Source organism: Theropithecus gelada, chromosome 6 (genome assembly GCF_003255815.1).
Source record: "Theropithecus gelada isolate Dixy chromosome 6, Tgel_1.0, whole genome shotgun sequence".
Classification (NCBI taxonomy): domain Eukaryota; kingdom Metazoa; phylum Chordata; class Mammalia; order Primates; family Cercopithecidae; genus Theropithecus; species Theropithecus gelada.
The window spans coordinates 123,285,571-123,310,499 of record NC_037673.1 but is presented as its reverse complement, the minus strand read 5'-3'; the positions used below and the strand labels follow the sequence as shown (position 1 = coordinate 123,310,499).

Genomic DNA, 24,929 nt, shown 5'->3' with positions numbered 1-24,929 from the left:
TGTAAGTTCTGTAAATACACATATAATTTTTCTGTACTTAGCCAAAAAAATTGGCTGTGGTTTTGGTAAAAGTCAAGTCTGGCTCCCTTATAAAGCCTTTACTTCCTAAAGTAAAAATTAAATAAAGAACTTAAAAAGATATAAACACTGACTGACAAAATAAACCTAAGAGTTGGTAAAAGTATGTTTTAGCAGACTGCTGAGGAATATTCAGAAACCAGGGCAAAGGGACTCCGGTTGCTATGTGGAAGGCACTACCTACTGTCCCGTTAGGATTGCTGGGCTATCTCATGTTCAGTTAGCACACAAAGGACTTACAATATAGGGTAATTTGTAAAGTATTACTGTGAATATAGAAGTTGTATATTTGGCATAAAAAAATTAAAAATCACACATCCTACACCAGAAAATTCATCTTAGAAATCTTGTGGCTCGCTGGTAATTACTCTTCTGTGTTTCTCCATGACAGAATTCATCTCAGTAGCCTCAGAAAGTGACAACTCAAAAGGACTGATGGATAGCGTAGGCCCTCAGAATCACAAGTTCCTGCAACAGAGCAGGAGAGAAAGGGCATCTAATGCGCAAAAACTAAATCTAGAAGGTTAGAGATAAAAAGGAACTACCCAATACATAAAAACTACACTCTTGCTGGTAAATTTACTTTTCACAGTAGTACGGGTTCAAAATTTTGAAACTGCTTTAACATATACTGGGGTTAAACAATTAAGTAAACGGATGATAAAAACCAGGTTTCTCACTCTCAGAGAGTAAAGATATAGGTACGTCAGAAAGGAAGCCAAAACTGAATCCTGTGGTACTAGATGCAAGTCAGAGACATCTGTATGAATTCATGTTTATCTTAATACAAATGATTAGACAGAAAAAGTTATAAATATGTGCATACACATGGGTTAGCATACATAAAATGTTACCCACTTTTATCAGTGAGAGGGCCAAGAAGCAGTAAGCACACTCAGTGCCCAGATCTTAATTTCTATATACCATTCTCCAACAACAAGAAACAGGGCTCCTTGGAGAATGGATAATTCTAGGACTGGAGCAGGGAAAATGCAAGACAAGCCTAGAGCATGTTATAGTACCAGAAAGCAACAAAGTGCTCCCTCCAGAATGTGGCGCTTAAGTCCTGCCCTTCACCCTTGAGGGTAGGCTGGACTTAGTGACCTATTTCCCATGAACAGTGTATGGAAATGGAAAAATAGTAGCGCTGTTGACAGTGGAGAAACCTGACAAACACTATCTTAAACCAAACACCACCAGTGATGTCATGTCGTTATCACATATGTGCAATCCCTGATACAATGTGACAAAACGGGCACTTAAAACCCAAAACCCCAGTCCAATCACGTGAAAAGCACCAGACAAATCCAAATTGGGGGAACAGTCTACAGGATACCTGGACAATCCTATTCAAGACTCAAGCTCATAAAAAACAAGGAAAGCCCAAGAAACTGTCACAGACCCGAGGAGGCATGTGGAACCTGGAACAGAAAGAGGATAACAGAAAAACTGGTGAAATCCAAATAGTCTGGAGTCGAGTTCACAGTAATATACCAATGTCAGTTTCTTAGTTTTGACAAATATGCTACGGTAACATAAGATGCTAACAACAGGGGAAAATGGGTGCGAGAAAAACAATAACTGCCTATAGTACTTTGCCAACTTTTCTGTAAATCTAAAATTATGCCAAAATAACAAGGTTATTTTAAAAATAATCAAGAGTCACTCTAAACCTATTTGGGGGCAGAGGGGTGCCCTGGTTCACGTGCACACACAAAAATATATTTTTAAAGGAAAAAAATGGACCAATCAATTAATTAAATTCCAGAGTAGTAGTATATAACTTGACATTCTATTTAGACAGGCACTCCTCTTAAGATGGATATTACAAAGGTAGTCCCTGAACCTCAGAGAACTTGCATTTAACTGCATTTGCAAAAATCATGCTATAAATGGAGAAATCCATTTCCCCGCTACCATGTTCCTTGTATTTTCTTTTTCTCCAAAAGAAAATTTAAAAAGTCATGTAAGTTCAAAATGCCTCCCTTCAATCTCTTTGCTTTATTTCATATATCAGAAGTAGAAGACAGAATGGGCAAAAAGGTAGAATCTAAAGGAGAGTTGATGAGAGATATAAACTACCCAAGATTCACAGATAACCTGAGCTGAGATTTACAAACCCAAGGATGTCTCTGTTTGACTGCCTTTGATGTTGTAGAGCTCTTTAAGACGGAAAAATCAAAATCTAGGTATACAAGTTTTAAAGTTATTCTGAATCATTCTGTATTTTAAATAGAAATATTTAAATTCTATTTTCAGTAGCTGCACTTACGCTTGTAGAGTAAGATATAAGGAACACAGTATGAGAAGTTAGACCTAGATTCTCCTTTCGAATTCTGCCAATAACTACCTATGAGCAAGCTGTAACTAACCTCACTAAACCAGTTTCCACATAAGGAAAATGAAGAGATCTAACTAACTAGATTATCTCTCAGATCTTGCCACTAACCCTGAATTTCATGACTTCTGATGATCTTGGGGTTAACTTTTTTTGTAGTATGTAATATCATTGTACTGGTTTACTAAGGTCTAGCTGCAACCAAAGTCTCCAGAATCTGGGTGTTAGAAAAACAAAAGTTAGAGGTGTTTTTAAGTACCATGCTGTACTTTTCTCTAAGGCAAGCAGACTCTAAACAACCAATTCATTTGCCCCAAGTCAAAAATATAGAAATGCAATAAACAATGTAAAATTTTTAATTCCAAAACTTAACACTGGTATCATCTATATATTATTTAAATATATCTTATAAAACCAGTATTTTAAAAGCCATGTCAATTTTAAGTAAAATTTAAGAAGTACTTTATTAACCTGAGTTATTTAACCAAAAGGAAATTCTTTTGGCCTAATAGGCAGCATGATGAAACTGATATGACCCAGCAACAAACATGATTAAACAATAGGAAAATATTCAAAAAGATGACATTTTTCTTTTTGATTATTTTTCTAAGGCTAAAATTTACCAACTAATAAAAATATTCCTCAAAATATACTGTTTACCATAAAGTCTGTTACCAAAAATGAACAGAGGAAAAGATTCACTCCCAGAAAGAGAAATTAAAAACTATTTTGGCTGAACTATCTGCTAAGGAGTTAGCTCCTGGAAACCCCCAGTGCACTGCCTAACATTACTTAAAAACCACTAAGCTAAGGTTTAAAAAAAAACTTGCAGCCAGCACAGTGGCTTACGCCTGTAATCCCAGCATTTAAGGCAGTAGCTCACACCTGTAATCCCTTCCATTTTGGGAGGCCAAGGTGGGCAGATTACCTGAGGTCAGGAGTTGGAAACCAGCCTGGCTAACGTGGTGCACCCCGTTTCTACTAAAAATACAAAGAATTAGCTAGGCGTGGTGGCGCACGCCTGTAATCCCAGCTACTCCGGAGGCTGAGGCAGGAGAATCACGAATCACTTGAACCTGGGAAGCGGAAGTTGCAGAGAGCTGAGATCGCGCCATAGAACTCCAGCTTGGGCAACAAGAGCAAAATTCTGTCTCAAAAAAAAAAACACTTGCAAAATGGGAATTCAATTAACAGGCAAACAGGGAAACAGCCTTGAACCTGGGTCAGAACACACAGCTACCAAGTTTCAGAGCCCACTACTACTTATTAATACACTAGACTACTCTCAGTCTCCTCATCCAAAGTACAGTGAAGATCAACCTCAAGACAAGATCTGTACTAAGTAAATCAAATGGATTAAGCAGCAGCCAAAAAGAATATATAGTAGGAAAAAATAAAATCGAGGGAGAGACAGTAACCAGTAGACAACTTACTATTAGTAAATGGAAAAGAGTAGTAAATGCCAACTCAGTATAAGAACAGAGAGGCCCATTTTTGGAAAAGTACCTGTGAAGACAGTGATATAGGCCGGGTGCAGTGGCTCACACCTGTAATCCCAACACTTTGGGAGGCCGAGGCGGGAGGATCACCTGAGGTCAGGAGTTCGAGACTGGCCTGACCAACATGGAGAAATCCCATCTCTGCTAAAAATACAAAATTAGCAGGGTGTGCTGGCGCATGCCGGTAATCCTAGCTACTAGGGAGGCTAAGGCAGGGGAATTGCTTGAACCCAGGAGGCGAAGGTAGCAATGAGCTGAGATTGTGCCATTACACTCCAGCCTGGGCAACAAAAGTGAAATTCCGTCTCAAAAAAAAAAAAAAAAATACAGTGATACAGTCTGTGTGTTTGTGTTCCCATATATTTCATGTTTAAATCCTAACCCTCGAGGTGATGACATTAAGAGGTGGGGCCTTTGAGTGGTGATTAGATCATGAGAGGAAAGCCCTAGTGACTGGGATTGGGTGCTTCTTCAACCATGTGAGGACAGAGCAAGAAGGCACCATCTATAAATCGGGGAACAGCCCTCACCAGGCAGATACCCAATCTGCCAGTGCCTTGATCTTGGACTTCCAGCCTCCAAAACTGTGAAAAATAATTTCTGACATTTCTGTTGTTTATAAGCTACCAACAGTAGTTTGTTATAGCAGCCCAAAAGGACTAAGACAGATGGTGCAATGGAAAAAAAGATTATCTGTTAAATTTCTAAAAGTAAATCTTCTTCGAAGAGAATGAGGTATAAAAGGAAAAACTGGGAACCAGCAGAGAAACCCATCTATCAGTCTGCAGCCTCTGGGCAAGTCATTAAACTCACCTAGATCTGTGGTTATATGGAATGAACTCAGAGGTGCTCCCAGCTCTGCTATTATATGAAAATTTTCAAAACACTATCAGCACAAAATAGGTTTAAAATAATTTAAAAATGTGTGCTGTAAGTAACAAAGCACATGATAGGCAATGTAAAAGCCCCTATGTTAACTAAATTATTTTATATCACCCCATTTTATATGACTCATTTTCGGATTTCTTTTTTTTTTGAGACGGAGTCTTGCTGTGTCGCCCAGGCTGCAGTGCAGTGGTGCAATCTCATCTCACTGCAAGCTCCGCCTCCCAGGTTCATGCTATTCTCCTGCCTCAGCCTCCCGAGTAGCTAGGACTACAGGCGCCCGCCACCACGCCCAGCTAATTGTTTGTATTTTTAGTAGAGTCAGGGTTTCACCGTGTTAGCCAGGATGGTCTTGATCTCCTGACCTCATGATCTGCCTGCCTCAGCCTCCCAAAGTGCTGGGATCACAGGCGTGAGCCACTGCGCTCAGCCATTTTCTGCTTTATTTCTAAGCTCCTGCAATAGATGTCATCAGTTTTATAATTAGAAAAATATTTTACTAAAAATGGTAAAAAGAAAAAGGAAGGAAGAAAAGCCTAATCAAGAGTAAAATAAAGTTGATTCTCATGTGGAAAATTCAAAACAAGATTTTCTCCCTTGATGAAAACAGAAGCTGAAGTTATTTCCAAAACAATTAAGGTGACGAGTTAATTGCTGAATCATTCGGAATGCAGTATATGGAGTATATGTACTTTGTGTCCACACTGACATCACCCTAGGCTAAAATTGATCTGAAGTAGTGTCCATGCCTGCTTAAGCAGCACCTGAAGCACACCATCACACCCTGGTAGGCAGCCAGTCAACACAGTCAGCAATAATCCCATTTGTCACTTAGGCATACCAATGAATGAATGAGTTACTAAATTCTTATTGGAATATGCAAATTAAAGCTACTTTCCTGGATCCTAATTATTATATACTTTAAGCACTACAGAATTTGTCTAGAAACACAAAGCATTCACCGCCCACAAAGAATTTTTACATGTTTTTCTTCATTTTGGTTTTCAAATGATATAAAAAAGGAATGTGTTGAGAATAACTCTGTAGAGATGAAGCTATTAGACAGGTCAGAAGATCCGGGTCCTAGGGTAAGTCCAGTGAATAAACTAACAGGCTCCTTCCTCAAGGGCAAGTCCCTTAACTCTGTGTAATCTACTAATTAGGAGCAACAGTATCTACTCAAAGGATGTTTATGCAATGCAAAATGAACACATCTAGAAAAGTACTGTGAAGACCAAAGTGCAGGATGACACTATCCTCTGTGATAAACAGAGGGAGGAGTGACATCAGCCCGAACAAACCAGGTAGGTGCCCATGGTGAAGGTAGCCTTCAAGTCTAACTTCTTACATCAAGATGCTTATTTACCTCTTTCTGTAGATTAGAAAGCTGGGATGAAAGACTCTCAATTCTCATGCGGCTTTCCATCAGCTCTTCCCTGGCACTGTTGACAGTAGAAGTATTCATCTCCGATGACAGTCTGGCATTCTCAAGCTAAAAGAAGCAGCAAAGCATAGTCAGTCTTATCTAGAACTGAAACAAATAAGGAAGCATGATTCACTTCAAGGCATTTCAAACCTAACTCCTGCTGGTAACTGGTTGATGAAACACAGGAAAAGCATCATGCAATTTGCTAACATGGTGTGAATGATGGTAATTCTGTGTGACTTCTAGAGTCACTTCCTAAATAACGAGCTTTAAGAATGCTAATATACCTAGGCCTTTACCCAAAGCTTATTACTTCAATATTTCATCTATTAAACCTTTAATGTCTAAGATAACACTGATAATAAGGAGACTGGGTAGTAGCAACTCGACTGTGGTGATGTTTGTAAAGAAAAGAAACATCACATATCCCTAACCCACCAAATCCAATACAGTATATAAACCAACAAGCAGAAAATACTAGTTTATAGATTCATTCAAACCAGATAGAAATGCTTCCTTTCAGAAGCAAAAAAAATAGCTCCTTGCGTAAAATACAAATCCCATAACACTATTGTGTATGTGCGTCTCCTCCCTGGCTCCCTGTGAGGCCACAGTCTGTGACTGATCCTTACTTTAGCTCCTTCACTGTTTAGCTCAATGTGTGATACTGGATAAATGTTATACAACTGAAGTTACTGCTTATAATAAGATCTTTCACTTTCACTAATTACTACTTCATACAACAGATAAAAAGCAACATGAACAGTTTAAGGCCATGCAATGAAAATTTTCAATAACTCTGTGACTCTACTATTCTAAGTCAGCCACGAAAAAGTCTTTTTAATCAAATCATATAAAATTTAAAACATGAGGCAAAATCATTTACCAGGGAAAGCCTGTACTTGTTGGTGATTTTTATGAATTCTTTCATGGTTAGCTAATGTAAGTGGGAAGTTTCTACAATATTTTTTTAAGTGAATAATAGTGACAGAGGAAGAAATAGCAGAGACTTTTCCATTTGGCCCTTATGTAAAAAGGCCCAAAGTGTGGTAGTCTCAATCTACGCACAACGATGACATGAAAATAAGATCTAATGCAGTCTGACATTCATTCACTACTACATGGATGTGTATGTAGGACAGCATGATCAGTACTTGTTATTAGAGGGAAGTATTTCACATGGCTTGGGACAAAAAGACAAAACCTTACCTCTAATAAAATTGGAACAACTCTACATTTTTCTAGTAATTTTTAGTAACATTTGGTTTATAGAAACTGTACTTTTTAGAAGAAGCCAATTTTCTATATATTTCATGAAGACTAGGGGAATCATTTTTAAAAATAGAAAAAAATAAACATCAAGCGATGTTCGTCATGGGAATTGTGAAGTAATGATTTTAAGTGTTCAAAAGAATCTTCTGAAGAGTGCTCACTTTGGCATGGTAAGTCTGCTCCAGCTCTTCCTTATACAGCCTCACTTGGGCATCATGTTGCTCTCTCATCTCATGAAGGGCCTGAGCCAGCTTGTACTCATACTCAATTTGACGCCCAGAATCCACCTCTACCAAGCGCGTTTCATGCTTCCTTCTGGTCTCGTTAATCTCCTGAGAAAAAAAGAAACAAAAAACATAAAGCCAAGTTACTTACCATGGCTGCATTGGTACACATCTGAGTGACATCACAGCCATCTGAAGTTTTACACACGAACCTCCTCCTGTTTGTCCTCAGGCAGTCATCTGAATAAACACTTTTTTGCCTCTTAGTTTTCAGTTGAGAAGATTTTTGAAATGGAACTAATGACAGAAGTGGTAGCATCTCAAGCCTTAGGAACTTTCTATTCCTTTTGAGGAGCAGAGCTATTTATTTTTCTGAAGCCAAGGAAAGGCCTGGGTGGCCTACTGAAACTACCATGCAATCAAGGATTTATAGACAGTAAACAATACTAAACACTAAGCAAAAATTATTTTTCTAAATTGTTTCACCGATAATCTTAAGAACATCTCTGAAAAAACGGCACATGGAAAGTTAACAGTCATGATAAATTCAAATAAAGATTTATGTGTAATGAAACTATTTTCTTTTTTCTTTTCTTTTTTGAGATGGAGTATCATTCTGTCACCCAGCGGTGTGATCTCAGCTCACTACAACCTCTGCCTCCCGGGTTCAAGCAATTCTCCTGCCTCAGCCTCCCTAGTAACTGGGATTACAGGTGTGTACCATCATGCCCGGCTAATTTTTGTATTTTTAGTAGAGATGAGATTTCCCCATGTTGGCCAGACTGGTCTCAAACTCCTGACCTCAGGTGATCCATCTGCTTCAGCCCCTCAAAGTGCTGGGATTACACGTGTGAGCCACCGTGCCCAGTCATAAAACTATTTTGTTAGACATAATAATAGGCAGGACAAGCTAATTTACGTGATTTCTTTAAAAGCTGGTATTAAGCTATCATTATCAAGTGACACAGGATCTTATTAACAATATTAGTTGACTAACTATATATGAAAAATTTACCGTTAAAGAATAGAAGTAGTTGTCATGATCCTTTACTCTGTTTTAAGGAAGTGTCTAAATAAAATCAGAATGGAAGGTTGAGTGTGGTGGCTCACCCCTGTAATCCTAGCACTTTGGGAGGCCGAGGCAGTCAGATCACCTGAGGTCAGGAGTTCAAGACCAGCCTGGCCAATATGGTAAAACCCCGTCTCTACAATAATACAAAAACTAGCCAGGCATGATGGAGAGTGCCTGTAATCCCAGCTACTAGGGAGGCTGAGATGGGAGAATCACTTGAATCCAGGAGACAGTGGTTGCAGTAAGCCAAGATCGCATCATTGCACTCCAGCCTAGGGAGCTGAGCTAGACTCTGTCTCCCAAAAAAAAAAAAAAGAATGGCATTATCTGAAGAAGCCACAAGAGGGAAGTATAACCCACAAAAGTTGCTGTTTGTGTATATGTTAGTGCAGGTATTTTCCTGTGCATGTCTTCGTCTTTCTCTTAACTACTACACAGAAGCATGCACTTGACAAAATCAGAAAAATCAGGAAGGTTCTACTGTCACCCTCCCAGAGATCACATCTATTTCATGAAGCAAATAATACCTAAATCATGAAAACACTGAAGAGAGCAACTGCTAATAGTTGCTCTTTGTCTACCTCCTCCTTCCTCTTTTGTCTTTCTCCTTCCTTTTTCCCCCAACTGTTCATAATAAGGAAGTTAGATATTATTACTGAATATATATCATGAAGGAAAAAAAAAAAGTTAAGGCCAGCGTAGTGGCTCACACCTGTAATCCCAGCACTTGGGGAGGCTGAGGCAAGTGGATCACCTGAGGCCAGGAGTTTGAGACCAGCCTGGCCAACATGGTGCAACTTACTAAAAAACAAGGGGAAAAAAAAGTTAGCCAGTTGTGAGGGTGTGCACCTGTAATCCCAGCTACTCATGAGGCTGAGGCACAAGAATCACTTGAATCCGGGAGGCACAGGTTGCAGGGAGCCAAGATCGTACCACTGCACTCCAGCCTGGGCAACAGAGTGAGACTCTGTCTCAAAAAAATTATTTTACATTTTTTGTTTAAAGTAAAAAAGGCCGGGCGTGGTGGCTCCCACCTATATTCCCAGCACTTTGGGAGGCCGAGGCAGGCAGATCACTTGAGTTCAGCTGTTCGAGACCAACCTGGTCAACGTGGTCAACGTGGTGAAACCCTGTCTCTACTAAAAATACAAAACTTAGCCGGTCATGGTGGTGCGTGCCTGTAGACCCAGCTACTCCAGAGACTGAGGCAGGAGAATCGCTAGAACCCAGGAGGTGGAGGTTGCTGTGAGCCAAGATCACACCACTGCACTCCAGCCTGGGCAAGAGAGCAGGACTCTGTCTCCAAAAGCAGTTAAAAAAAAAAAAAAAAAATTTAAGAGGACTGTCTTAGCATCCATTCTCAAAAAGGCAAAAGCCAAACATTCAAAGATGCTATGCAAACACTCTAAAAATATTAAATTACTTTTTACTGATGCTATTTTTTATATAGAACCAGTGACCTTACAAAGAAAAAAAATACCCTACTTCTGGTTGTCTACACACAACACAAAAATGGTAAATCACAATTTTTACAAAACAAAACAAAAATGCAAGTCAATCTGAACTCAATATAAAAATATCTGCTTTCACAAAGCAACACTAGTAACAATTACATGACAGCACTTGCTACAGTATCCAAAGAATTTTCACACACAGTATTCCACTTTGATCCTCACCACTCCTTGAAGAAAAAAATAGCAGTATGAGTATTTCATTTTAAATAAGAAACTGATGCTAAGAGTTGTCCAAGGTCTGACTGCTTGTCTGGTGCACCTTGCACTAATACCTATTTTGTTTAAAGCTTGTCATTTTAAAAAATAATCAGATTTCTATTATTTTTGCTCCAAATAAAAAAATGGTTTGCTAACTGCTACAATGAATTCCTATTTTATTATTAGTGACTATTTTCAAAATTATACTACTTCTAAAAACATTAAGCCTAGCAGATTAACAGCATGTTTTCCCCCATGAGTTGATTCCAACCCTCTCCAATTTTCATGAAATATACATTCCCCTTTCTTCAATTTTATTACTTCCTTTGTTTGACAACAGTTCTGCCCCTGTCCCTTGACCACAGCAGTTAAGGCTTGTAAGTGATATTTTAAGATTTCCACATGAGTGGGCCGGACACAGTGGCTCAAGTGTGTAATCCCAGAACTGTGGGAGGCCGAGATGGGCCGATCACAAGGTCAGGAGATGACACCATCCTGGCTAACACGTTGAAACCTAGTCTCTATTAAAAATACAAAAAATTAGCAGGGAGTGGTGGCATGCGCCTGTAGTCCCAGTTACTGGGGGTCTAAGGCAGGAGAATGGCTTGAACCTGGGAGGCAGAGGCTGCAGTGAGCCGAGATCACGCCACTGCACTCCAGCCTGGGCAACAGAGCGGGACTCCGTCTCAAAAAAAAAAAAAAAAAAATTTTTACACACCTATAAATGCTGTGAGTAGCCGCATTTCCAGATGTGAGCCATAGGAGAAGGCAAAAGTGATGGTATATAACCTCTGTGATTAGCTTATAGAAGATAATGTGGCTTCTGCCTTGGTAGCTGGTAGCATATATTGATGTTCTCGTGTTTCTCTCTCTCTCTCGCTCGCTCCATCTCTCCCTCCCTCCCTCCCTCCCTCTCTCTCTCTTTCTTATCACTGACCCTTAGGGGGGCCATATCATGAGCAACCCTATGGAGAAGACCATGAGGTGAGGAACTAACACTTCCTGCCCACAGCCCTGTGAATGAGCTCAGATGCCATTCCTCCAGGCCAGGTTAAAAGCTGTACTGCAACTTCATGGGACCCAGAAACAGAACCACCTAGTTTAGCAGCTCTGATTTCTGACCTTCAGGAACTGAGAAATTAATACAAGTCTCTGGTTTTAGGTTGATGAACTTTGGAAGTAATTTGTTAGGCAGGAATAGATAACTAATGCTTAAACATGTTGACAGTAATTAGCTGCTGTGACCAAGCCTTTATAAGTTAAGATGAAGTGAGGCTGGACGCGGTGGCTCACGCCTGTAATCCCAGCACTTTGGAAGGTCGAGACCATCCTGATCAACATGGTGAAACCCTCGTCTCTACTAAAAATACAAAAAGTAGCTGGGCGTGGTGGCGCATGCCTGTAGTCCCAGCTACTCGGGAGGCTGAGGCAGGAGAACCGCTTGAACCCGGGAGGCAGAAGTTGAAATGTGCCGAGATCCTACGACTGTACTCCAGCCTGGCGGCAGAGCGAGACTCCGTCTCAAAAAAAAAACAACAAAACAAAAACAAAAAAACAAAAATAAGATGAAGTGAAATCACACCTGTTTACAGTAACAGCTTGAGTTCTTTTTTTTTTTTTTGAGACGGAGTCTGGCTCTGTTGCCCGGGCTCAGCCTCCCGAGTAGCTGGGACTACAGGCGCCCGCCACCTTGCCCGGCTAGTTTTTTGTATTTTTTAGTAGAGACGGGGTTTCACCGTGTTAGCCAGGATGGTCTCGATCTTCTGACCTCGTGATCCGCCCGTCTCGGCCTCCCAAAGTGCTAGGATTACAGGCTTGAGCCACCACGCCCGGCCAACAGCTTGAGTTCTTAAATGTGGTCTTTTAGCAGCAGTAGCTTGAATAATCTACCTGCAAAATTTCTCTCCATCCCCAAACCTTATTATCTCTTTTCTTTCTTTTTTTTTTTTGAGACGGAGTCTGGTTCTGTTGCCCAGGCTGCAGTGCAGTGGCACAATCTCAGCTCACTGCAAGCTCTGCCTCGCAGGTTCACACCATTCTCCTGCCTCAGCCTCCTGAGTAGCTGGGACTACAGGCGCATGCCAACATACCCGGGCTAATTTCTTTTTATTTTTAGTAGGGACGGGGTTTCACTGTGTTAGCCAGGATGGTCTCGATCTCCCGACCTTGTGATCCGCCCGCCTCAGCCTCCCAAAGTGCTGGGATTACAGGCATGAGCCACTGCACCTGGCCTTATTTCTTTATTTGATATATTTTTGTGGCAAAGAAATCATAAAGAAAATATAATTACATGTTTAGCTATGACAATGTCATTCTAAAACCCCTCCATTCCTTTACAAAGTAAAATTATATATAGTTACCTCTTCATACATGTTTTTGCGAAACTCCAAGTCCTCAGTAAGGCTCTGACAACGATTCTCCAAATCCACTTTAAGTAAAGTTTCATCTGCTAACTGTTTTTTGGCAGCAGCTAAGGAGGCTTCCAACTATTACGAGGAAAAAGAATTGTGATAAAAATTACATGGTAATCATTTAATAATGAACTTAAGATATCTATGGATCAAATCAAGTGTTAAAATTCCTATAAATTTATCAATGTATAATTACTTCATTTGAACATTTATCACAGAACTGGGTGTTCATTTGCTGGCCCCACCCACAGAGTATCATACCAAATCACCTGTCAAATTGTTAATTGGCAACAGGGAACAGAACAGAGACATATGACTCACTCACATTTCAAAAATCAAACTAGTTATTTTAGCTAACCACTTCCACTTTTTCCTGTGTGGAGAGCAGCATTATGGCATCTCTTTTCTTACTTATTTCCTAACAAAATAGGCTTTGACAGCAGAGACAGAACGAGTGTGCATACAATAGGGAAGAAGGGAACCACAAGATCTGGACAATCCAGATGTAACGCTTGAGAGGTGACAATGTTTTGCATGTTAGCTACCTCAAGACTTTTCTTCAAGTAAACCATCAGAAAAGAAATAAATAAAAATTCAAAAAGAAAATACATTTGAAAATCAATCAATCAAATAAACTATGGCTTAAGGCAGACGAGGCAATTAACCTGCCACATAAGGCTCAAGAGTAGGCTTGACCTCACCTGGGCAATCTGATCCTTCAGATCCTCCAAATCTCCCTCTAAACTTTTTTTGTCACCAAGTGCAGTAGCAAGAGCTGCATCTTTAGAATTCAGTGCTGCTTCATATTCTCGAAGTTTGATCTGGGCGCCATTAAGATCAGATTCTTTCTTAGCATAGCTGGAATAGATTTAAAAAGCATAAGATATCAAACCATACTGATGACTTGAGGTCTTCTCCCTCTCTGCTGAAGGGACAAACAAAATAAGTAGTTTAAATAAAGGCTCCCATCACCTATCAAAATTAGAGAAGCAACTCACAGGCATTGGATGTAGAGTTTTTGTTGGCTAACATTCTCTTTCAATGTCACATGACTACTAATGACTATGGGTCAAAGACATCCATATAAAGACCAACGTACCAGAATCCTGCTTGTCCCTGAGTGAGACTACACATCCCTCTTGTTCTATAAAGAGGCACACTAACACAGAATATTTCTGAAGAAATGAAAATTCATTATTTTTTAATACAAAGCATATTATAAGCCAAAACGTACAGGAAATGTAAGTCAGGATATCATGCTAGGCACAGTGGCTTACATCTGTAATCACAACACTTTGAGAGGCCGATGTGGGAGGATCGCTTGAGAGCAAGAATTCAAGACCAGACTAGGCAACACAGCAAGACTCTGACTCTACAAAAAAAAAAAAAAAAAAAAAAAAACAGCCCGGCACAGTGGCACACACCTGTAGTCCCAGCTACTCGGGAGGCTTAGGTGGGAACATCGCTTGAGCCCAGGAGGTTGAGGCTGCAGTGAGTCATGATTGCACAACTGTACTGCAGCCTGGGCAGTAGACCAAGACCCAGTCTCAAAAAAAAAAAAAAAGAAAGAAAATTAAATTACACTAAATGAGAAAAAAATGTTATTCTAAAAAGTAATTTTATAATTCAATGCATGATACTGAAACTTCCCTGATATTAATAAGAACTAATTGACCCCAAGCTTTGCAAGTACCTCCCATTTTGTTAGATAGAGGTAACAATAAATAATGGCCTCCCTAATATTTTGCATAAAAATTATTTCAGTTTATACAACTAACTACCAAAAAACTGAGGTTCAGGGCTGAGAGCGGTGGCTCATGCCTGTAATCCCAGCACTTTGGAAGGCCAAGGCTGGCGGATCACTCGAGGTCAGGAGTTCAAGACCAGCCTCACTAACGTAGTAAAACCTCGACTCTAGAAAAAATACAAAAATTTAAGCTGGGCATGGTGGCGCCTGTAGTCCCACCTACTCGGGAGATTCAGGCAGGAGAATCACTTGAACTTAGCAGGTGGTGGTTGCAGTGAGCCGAGATCATGCCACTGCACTGTAGCCTGTCTCAAAAAAACCAACAAACAGGTCGGGCACGGTGGCTCACGCCTATAATCCCAGCACTTTGGGAGGCTGAGGCGGGTGATCACCTGAGGTTGGGAGTTCAAGACCAGCCTGACCAAAATGGAGAAACTCCGTCTCTACTAAAAATACAAAAAAGGCATGCAGGCGTGGTGGCGCATGCCTGTAATCCCAGCTACTAGGGGGGCTGAGGAAGGAAAATCACTTGAACCCAAGAGGAGGTGGTTGCGGTGAGCCGAGATTGTGCCCATTGCACTCCAGTCTGGGCAACAAGAGCAAAACTCAGTCTCAAAAACAAAAAACAAGCTGAGGTTCAAATTGAAGTTTCTTTTTCTCTAAATATCACTTTTTTTTTGAGACGGCGTCTCACTGTCACCTAGGCTGGAGTGCAGTGGGGCTGATCTCCGCTCATTGCAACCTCCGCCTCCTGGGTTCAAGTGATTCTCATGCCTCAGCCTCCCAAGTAGCTGGGATTACAGGCGTGTGGTACTAGGCTGAGCTAATTTTTTGTATTTGTAGTAGAGATGGGGTTTGTCTATTTTGGCCAGGCTGGTCTCCAACCCCTGACCTCAAGTGATCCACGGGCCTCAGCTTCCCAAGATGCTGGGATTACAGGCATGAGCCACTGTACCTAGCCTCTAAATATCACTTTTTTTAAAATGGAGTTCTACATTATAAAATTATAGTTCATTTGGATATAGTTTGCCCAATAATTATATTTTAAAGTATTTCTCTCATTCAAATAATTGTTAACAGTAGTTACACAGAGAAGCCTTAATAATATCAAAATTATTGCCAGGCATGGTGGCCCATGCCTGTAATCCCAGTACTTTGGAAGGCCGAGGCGAGTGGATCACCTGAGGTCAGGAGTTCAAGACAAGCCTGGCCAAAATGGTGAAGCCCCGTCTCTACAAAAAACACAAAAATTAGCAGGGCATAGTGGGGCGTGCCTGTAATCCCTGCTACTTGGAAGGCTGAGGCAGGAGAATTGCTTGAACCCGGTAGGTAGAGGTTGCAGTGAGCCGAGATCGTACCACCGCACTCCAGTCTGGGTGACAGAGACTCTGTCTCAAAAAAATAATAATAATATCAAAATTATTAATACCTGTTCTTAAAACTGCTATTGTATTTTTCTTGGAGAAATAGGATTTAACTAAAAAAACTGCTATTGTAGAAGAATACTTTTACTTACTGATGTTTGAGGACTGGCTAAAGGAGGAATCTTTAATAAAAATCTCAAAATAATATTGTAATATTAAAATAAAGTGAAGAAATAAACTGGCCAAATGACGATCACATATGAAAAGATGTAATAGCATTCACTTTTTACTCATCATAAAAGCTCAGCAGTCATGTCACATGCTTAAATCTCATGCTTTAAAACACCACAAGATGGCAGGCTTTAACTGAAGACTAGTCTAGAAGAGGGAAAAATTAACTGTTAAAAAAAATCCCATACTGTAATAATTTACAATCAAAATGCCTAGTTCACACTACTGCTGGGTCTCCACAGGAATGAAATGACACTTGTGAAGGAGCCTCTATTTTGTCCCACTATAAAACTACCAGAAGGGCTAGGATATATGTCATAATACATATGCTTGAAAACAAAACCATATTTTAAATGCAGTATTACACAATACTTACAAAAGCTACTGACTCAAAATTAATTACTTAACAATTACAAACAGTAATTTTTAAAGCTCAGGTCATAAATGTGGTACTTCTCAATGTGATGCTGCCTCATGGCAGGAGAATGACCTGTGCCTTCCAGGGACCGAAATGGTCCAGCAAGAATGATACTGCATAAAACAGCATGTCAACTTTACAAGTTATTGTATGCAGCAACCTGTAAAATTGGCATATTTTATGCAGTATCGTTCTTGTTTATTTGACTTCACAGATTTAATAGGTAATATAAGCAAATAGCTCAAAACTTAGGATGTCATACTACCAAGTGAAAGATACTGTGGGCAACATCTTGTGAAGTGTAGAAAACACAAGAAGTCAAAAATTAATCCAAGGCAGTACACCCAGATGACTAGAATATGGTGATTTCTTCCATAAAAATAAAAACCAAAGAAGATAAGGAGGACAGGGGATGAAGAGAGTATTTACTTGTGGTACCCCGAGGGCCACCCAATGATGCCAGTGGAAATTTCATAGGAGCTTTAATTTCAGTCAAGACTAATGCTTCCACTGTTCATTTTATGTCAAGTTCTTAATCAAGTAAAACATTGTTCTATGAAAATATAAATTGTTCTGTTATAAATTATTTCCTGGCAAAGTGCCGTGGCTCACGTCTATAATCCCAGCACTTTGGAAGGGAGACTAGCCTGGGCAACATGGTGAGACCCCATCTATACTAAAAATAAAAAAAAATAGCCAGACATGGTAGCACATGTCTGTAGTCCCAGCTACTAGAGGGGCTGAGGCGGGAGAATCACTTGATCCCAGGAGGTCGAGGCTGCAGTGAGCCCTGATTGTGCCACTGCACTCCAGCCTTGGTGAGAGAGTGAGGCCCTATCTCCAAAAAAAAAAAAATATATATATATACACACATATATATATAGGCTAGCTGCAGTGGCTCACACCTGTAATCCCAACACTTTGGGAGGTTGAGGCGGGCAGATCACCTGAGGTCAGGAGTTTGAGACCAGCCTGACCAACATGGAGAAATCCTGTCTCTACTAAAAATAAAAAATTAGCCAGGCATGATGGCACATGCCTGTAATCCCGGCTACTCCGGAGGCTGAGGCAGGAGAATTGCTTGAACCTGGGAGACGGAGGTTGTGGTGAACCGAGATTGTGCCATTGCACTCCAGCTTGGGCAACAAGAGTGAAACTCCATCTCAAAAAAAAAAAAAAAAAGAAGATACAGTGTAGGGTCCAGTATCCCATCAATCCCCATCCCAACAGTCCTAGTTTTCTGCAAAACAGTTTGAAAACTCCTGACCATCAAGCAATATTCAAGCTCCTTGGCATGGCATGTCCCCCTACAAAGCCCTTCAGGTCTAAGTGCTAAAGACCTTCTGAGCCTGGGACTTCACTCTCCCCTGCTCCATGCCATCTATTCCCACTCCTAACTCCATCTAATTCCTAAGCAACTGCCATTCAAAACTAAGACCAAGGATGGAACAAATGTCATCCTTCCTCTGTAATGCTTCCCTGCTTTACCTCTCCTAGCAGAAAAAAGTCATTTACCTTTCTGGGCTCCACAGCACTTTGTGCGTCATTCTCACATGGTGCATGGTACATACATCTTTTTAAGATTTAAGATTCCAAGTCTGTCTCCTACACTGGAATGTGGGTAAAATGAGATTACCTTCAGATCCTCAGTGCTTGACAATGTCTGGTATAGGGTGGGGATACTCAATAAAATTTCTGTGTTAAAAAATGAAAGAAGCAAACCACAGAAAAGCAGTACTTACAATTTTACTTTACTGTAACAACTCATGAAAAGATAAGTACTCAGCCTCTGTTATAGAGGACCAAGGTTATTCTGAGACCCAAACAGTCAATCTAGATCTGCCCTGCAATGCCTGTACAAGCCACCACAGCCTTCACAAGCAGGTGGGCGGCAGGCATTGTACCAGGCACTGAAGAGAACTCAAGAGTCAGCTACCGTCCTTGGTGCAAAGTAATTTATAGTCTCTTCTCATAGGAGGTTATGAACACACTTTTGCTTTTTCTAACCCACACAAATGTACAGTGGCATTTATATGCACTCTTATACACAAGTGCACAGGAGTTTAGGGACAGGGGGAGAGGCTCAGCCCAGGTCCTTAATTTTGAGATATATTTACTTAATTCAGCAGACATTACTGAGTATCTACTATGTACTACCAGGAACAGAAAGATAAATAAATAAGACAGGGTCCCAGCTAAGTGCATTGTTCGTTTTTCCCTTCCTTCTTCTGGACCCTCAGTATCTTTACTGCTCAGGGTTAGGCACTAGGCCATGTCACCACACATGTGTGTAGCTGTCTAGGTGGCATAAAGGCTTATCTTGCAGATGCTGAAGTAAACTGATGAAAAGGGACTTGTGAGGCTACCTGCACTGGGAGCTCAGGGCAGACAGTTCTTGCAGCTGTCCTTACATTGTGAGCCCTTTAACTCCACAAACGAATTCTTCTGCATTCATATGTTTTTCCTCTTCCTCCTTAGGCCACAATATTAACAGTGAAAAAATCAACACTTCATAAAGTGGCTAATAAAGAGAGAAGAATTGACTACTATCTCTACCTCTTGCATATACAGCACTTACAGTGTATTGATCATACAAATCCCTTACTTAAGGACGTGCTGAGCTACCTCAAGAGATTGAAAACCCTTTCAGGGCAAGGCCCATAACTTATTATTCCTACATCTTCTACACAGAAAATTCAGATAATGATTATTTTGGTAAATGTCACAAGTGCACGCGCGCACACACACACAACTTCTCTTTTTTCATCCTACGTAAAATGTATCATGTCTTTCCCAGGAAGGAAAAAAAATCACACACACAGACACACACAACTTCTCTTTTTTCATCCTATATAAAATCTCATGTCTCTTCCAAGAAGAAAAAAATATTAATAACGGATGCTTCTATAATCTCTAAAACTCATACCATACACATAACATGCAGAAAGTCATTCCAGGCCTGCAGTAACAATAACTACTTGAAAATGAAATAGGAGACCAGGCTCGGGGGTTCATGTCTGTAATCCTAGCACTTTTGGAGGCCAAAATGGACAGAATGCTTGAGTCCAGGACTTCGAGACCACCCCGGGCAACATGGCGAAACACCACTTTTACAAAGAATACAAAAATTAGCTGGGTGTAGTAGCCTGCGGCTGTAGTCCCAGCTACTAGAGAGATTGAGATGGGAAGATTGCTTGGGCCAGGGAGGTTAAGGCTGCAGTGAGCTATGGTCGTGCCACTGCACTCCAGCCACTATCGCTCTGGTCAACAGAGCAAGATCCTTATCTTAAAAAAAAAAAAAAAAAGGAAAGGGAATTAGTAAGCATATTCCAACCATAAACACTTGAAAAAATAAGACTGTACACTTAAACAGGGAACAAAGAATTAGTGTGAAACAAATCAATAAGTAAACTTGCAGGGACAAATACAACATAATCTGAAGCTCATTACAGAATAGTTTTAATTAATTTGGGTAATGGCAAATTATTGCCCACCTGTTAACATTCTCTCGGTCAGTGTGCATCAGTACCTATCCCTAACATTTCACTTCAGGCCCACGCTTATTCAGAAAAACAAATATATTATAGGAGATGAAAGAGAAAAGCCATTTAGTTTCTTAAGTGTAATCAGCTAACAGAAATCATTCTATACAAAACTGTTATTTCTAATCAAAGCCACAAAACAAGGATTTTTAAATCCCTTAAAACAGACCCACTGTATATAGAGAGCCAAGCCAATTAGCCCAGCTGGCTAGGCTCTGTTCCTGCTTTCATATACTGTAAGGTTCTTCTGAACAGCTGTCTGGTAGCAACTCAACACCACTATAGTGCAGTATTCAAGTGACTATCACACAAATCCGTGTCTGGGGATCTCTTCACACCCAGAGCTCAGCATCGATATGCCATGTCTTTTATTATCTAGCCATGCTCCAGACCTTTAGAGAAAAAATAAACCTTATTTTCAATTTAAAGTAAAATATGCCCACATAAAAACCTTGTCCTAAAACTTGGTAATTTTATTTCATAACAGGCTCAAACTACATGTCAAGCACGCATTTGCTCCAACAGTCACTCATCAGCTTCAACACTGTCCTCATGTTAACTTCCCTTCCAAAGGGAAAAAGGATGTGATCTACAGTATTTTCCCTAAGGAAAAGTAATGAACTTCCCCAAAATTAAAACAAATATAACTTAATATACAAAAACTCGGCCAGGTACGGTGGTTCTTTCCTGTAATCCCAGCACTTTAGGGGGCCAAGGCGGGCAGATCACCTAAGGTCAGGAGTTAGAGACCAGCCTGGTCAACATGGTGAAACCCCGTCTCTACTAAAAACACAAAAATTAGCTGGGCATTACAGGCGGCTCATGCCTGTAATCCCAGCTACTAGGGAGGCTGAGGCAGGAGAATCGCTTGAACCCGGGAGATAGAGGTAGCAGTGAGTCAAGATCACTCCATTGCGCTCCAGCCTGGGCAACAAAGCAAGATTCCATCTCAAAAAATAAAAATTAAAAATTAAAAAATTAAAAAATTACACAAAAACTAGAAGGTCTTATGATCACAATTTCTTTCTCTTTTCTTCTTTTCTCTTTCCTTTTCCCTCCCTCCCTTCCTCCTTCCCTTCCTCTCTTTCTCTCTCTCGAGATGGAGCTTCACTCCTGTTGCCCAGGCCACAGTGCGATGGTGCGATCTCAGCTAACTGCAACCTCCGCCTCCTGGGTTCCAGTGATTCTGCTGTCTCAGCCTCCTGAGTAACTGGCATTACAGGCGCCCACCACTACACCTGGCTACTTTTTGGTATTTTTAGTAGAGACGGGGTTTCACCATGGTGGCCAGGCTGGTCTTGAACCCCTGACTTCAGGTGATCTGCCTGTCTCAGCCTCCCAAAGTGCTAGGATTATAGGCGTGAGTCACCATGCCCGGTCTTGTGATGACAATTTCTATCAACAAGGGTCTCCTCTGGCATATGCAAAAAGACTAAGATGCTTTTGCATAAACTCAAAGCTGCAAAGGATAGTTTCCAGTGTCAATAACATTCTGCTACTCACTGAATAAACTAATCTGTCAATGAATTAGCAACAACCTAATCAGACTCAGGCAAACCCTAGCTGAAACGCAGGTAAAATTAGGAAAAATGCTAAATGAGATTGAAACTGGACCACAAAATCACTTCTTTGAAACAAACAAACAAAAAATTCACTGTAACATAAACAGGCACAGGAGTGTGGAGCAGACTCTTACAGATTAAGTCTTAATTAAAATGACTGATTCATTTAAAAAGAAAAAGAAAAACCAATAACCACTACCTTTGTCACTCATCTACAATGTGCTAGGCACTGACCTGGGTGTAAAATATTTCTGAAACAGTGTTCCAATATCCATTCTCCAGTTTGCTGGGTGTTATAAGGCAGCTACTCCTAAAGCAATAGAAGTGGCAGCTTCCTGGTCCTGAATAGTAGCTATATACTGTTTTTAAAACAGTTCAGTGGTTCCATTGGTGGCCACACACATAAAAGCTCCCAAAGAAGGTCAGTTCTACAACAATGTTCTGAGCATCATTACTGCTCCCCTAGCCTCTCTAAAAATCGTTTCTAAGCACCTAAATCTCACATTGTTTCCCTTTCTGCTTAAAATTCCCAAGTGTTGCCAGGCGCAGTGGCTCATGCCTGTAATCTCAGCACTTTGGGAGGCCAAGGCGGGTGCATCACCTGAGGTCAGGAGTTTGAGACCAGCCTGACCAACATGGAGAAACCCCATCTCTATCAAAAATACAAAATTGGCTGGGTATGGTGACACATGCCTGTAATTCCAGCTACCAGGGAGGCTGAGACGGGAGAATCGCTTGAACCTGGGAGGTGGAGGTTGCGGTGAGCTGAGATTGCGCCGTTGCACTCCAGCCTGGGCAACAAGAGTGAAACTCCATCTTAAAAAAAAAAAACAAACAAAAAAAACAAACCCTAGTGCTTTCTGTTCCCTGCACTGAGTGATGACACAAAGACCTGAACAGAAAAAGAAATTAACTTAGCAAAGAGGGGCTATGAAGGACAATGAAGACTTCTGCAAGGATAAGAGAAAGTATCAAATTCACCAGGCACAGTGGCTCACGCCTGTAATCCCAGCACTTTGGAAGGCAGGCGAATCACCTGAGGTCAGGAGTTCAAGACCAGCCTGGTTAACATGGCAAAACCCCATCTCTACTAAAAATACAAAAGTTAGCCAGGCGTAATGGCATGTGTCTGTAATCCCAGCTACTCAGGAGGCTGAGGCAGGAGAATCGCTTAAACACAGGAGGTGGAGGTTGCAGTGAGCTGGGATCATGCCACTGTACTCCAGTTTGGGCGACAGAGTAAGACTCCATCTCAAAAAAAAAAAAAAAAAAAGTACCAAATCCATCAAATTTAGACAAAAACAATGCTATAGAGCTATCAAGAGAATAGGCTAGGTGCAGTGGCTCACACCTGTTAACCCAGCACTTTGGGAGGCAGCGATAGGCGGATCACTTGAGGTCAGGAGTTCGAGACCAGCCTGACCAACATGGCGAAACCCCGTGTCTACTAAAAATACGAAAATCAGCCTGGTGTCATGGCAGGCACCTGTAATCCCAGCTGCTTGGGAGGCTGGGGGGCATGAGAATCACCTGAACGCGGAGGCAGAGGTTGCAGTGAGCCGAGATCGCACCACTGCACTCCAGCCTGGGCAACAGAGCAAGACCCAGACTCAAAAACAAAAAAAGAGACATCAAGGGAATAAAAAAGGCTAGGCACGATGGTTCACACCTGTAATCCCAACACTTTGGGAGGCTGAGGCAGAAGGACTACTTGAGCTCAGGAGTTTGAGACCAGCAACATAGTAAGATCTTGTCTCTGTGAAAAAAATCAAAAAATTAGCTGGGTGTAGTGGCACACACCTTTAGTCCCAACTACTCCAGAGGCTGAGGTGAGAGGATCACTTGAGCCTAGGAGGTTGAGGCTGCAGTGAGCCAAGATCATGCCACTGCACTCCAGCCTGGGCAAGGGTAACACCCTATCTTTAAATAAAGAGAGAGAGAGAAAGAGAATAAAAAGAAGCTATTAGAAATTTAAAATACAATAGCAAAAATTGGAAAACAAAATTGAGAACATCTCTTAGTAGAGAAAAAATATTTTTTAAAATATTTTTTAAAATAGGGAAAACCAAAGGATTTGGTAAGAGATCCAACATTTGAGTAACAGGAGTTTCATATGGTAATAAAAAAGAAGGAAATAATTCAAGAAAATTTCCAACAACTGAAGGACATAAATTTCAAGATCAAAAGAATTCAATCAGATGATCAACACAATGGATGAAAAGAGATCTACAAGGAACATCCCTGTGAAATTTTAGAACTGGACCAAAAGAAGATCCTACAAGCTTTTAAATTTTTCACTCATCATTACTTCTGTAGCCAATGAGTGCTAGAAAACTAAAGAACATGGCTTCATTTTCTTTCTCTCTCCTTTCTCTCTCTCTCTCTCTCCTCTCTCTCCTCTCTCTCTCTCTCTCTCTCACCATGAACTCCTGACCTCAGGTGATTCACCCGCCTCGGCCAAAACATGCCTTCAAAAGTCTAAGAAAATAGCATTTATCACCTAGAATTCTATACCCAAACTATCCATGCTTATACAATACAACTAGACTGGAAAAAAACACAAGGTATCCAAAGGTAATTCTTTATTTAATGAGATAAAATTAATTTAAAAAATGATCCTAAATGATTTGATGTTTTAACAACTGTCATAGACGCTATATAATTATTCAAAAAAAATAAGTGGGAAAAAACACTACTTTTACAGGTGATCAAAAGGTGTGATAGGGAAGGAAAACTAATCACAGTATATGACTGAGTTTTGCTGGGGACTGTATTTATAAGTATTTCTGCTATGACATATGTGCTTCTGACAACTCTTGCATTCTGTACAGATTAAAAATAACACAGCAGACCAGATGTGGTGGCTCACATCTGTAATCCCAACACTTTGGGAGGCTGAGGCAGGCAGATCATGTGAGGTCAGGAGTTCGAGATCAGCCTGGCCAACATGGCAAAACCCACCTCTACTAAAAATACAAAAATTTGCAGGGCGTGGTGGCACATGCCTGTAATCCCAGCTACTCGGGAGGCTGAGGCAGGAGAATCGCTTGAACCCAGAAGGTAGAGGTTGCGGTAAGCCAAGATTGCGCCATTGCACTCCAGCCTGGGCAACAAGGGCGAAACTCCGTTTCAAAAATAAATAAAATAA

The 24,929-nt window shown here is 40.7% G+C and overlaps 1 protein-coding gene across 2 annotated transcripts in view; it reads right to left on the bottom strand.

The window, feature by feature from the left end:
* Positions 1-24,929, bottom strand: part of LMNB1 (lamin B1) — a 58,256-nt gene that overhangs the window by 18,765 nt on the left and 14,562 nt on the right. For both annotated transcript variants that reach the window (XM_025389082.1, XM_025389081.1), the window contains 4 exons: positions 13,619-13,775; positions 12,867-12,992; positions 7,660-7,830; positions 6,167-6,292 (listed from right to left, as the gene is read on the bottom strand). In XM_025389082.1, coding sequence (XP_025244867.1) covers positions 6,167-6,292; positions 7,660-7,830; positions 12,867-12,992; positions 13,619-13,775 — 580 coding nt within the window. The remainder of the gene's footprint in view (positions 1-6,166; positions 6,293-7,659; positions 7,831-12,866; positions 12,993-13,618; positions 13,776-24,929) is intronic.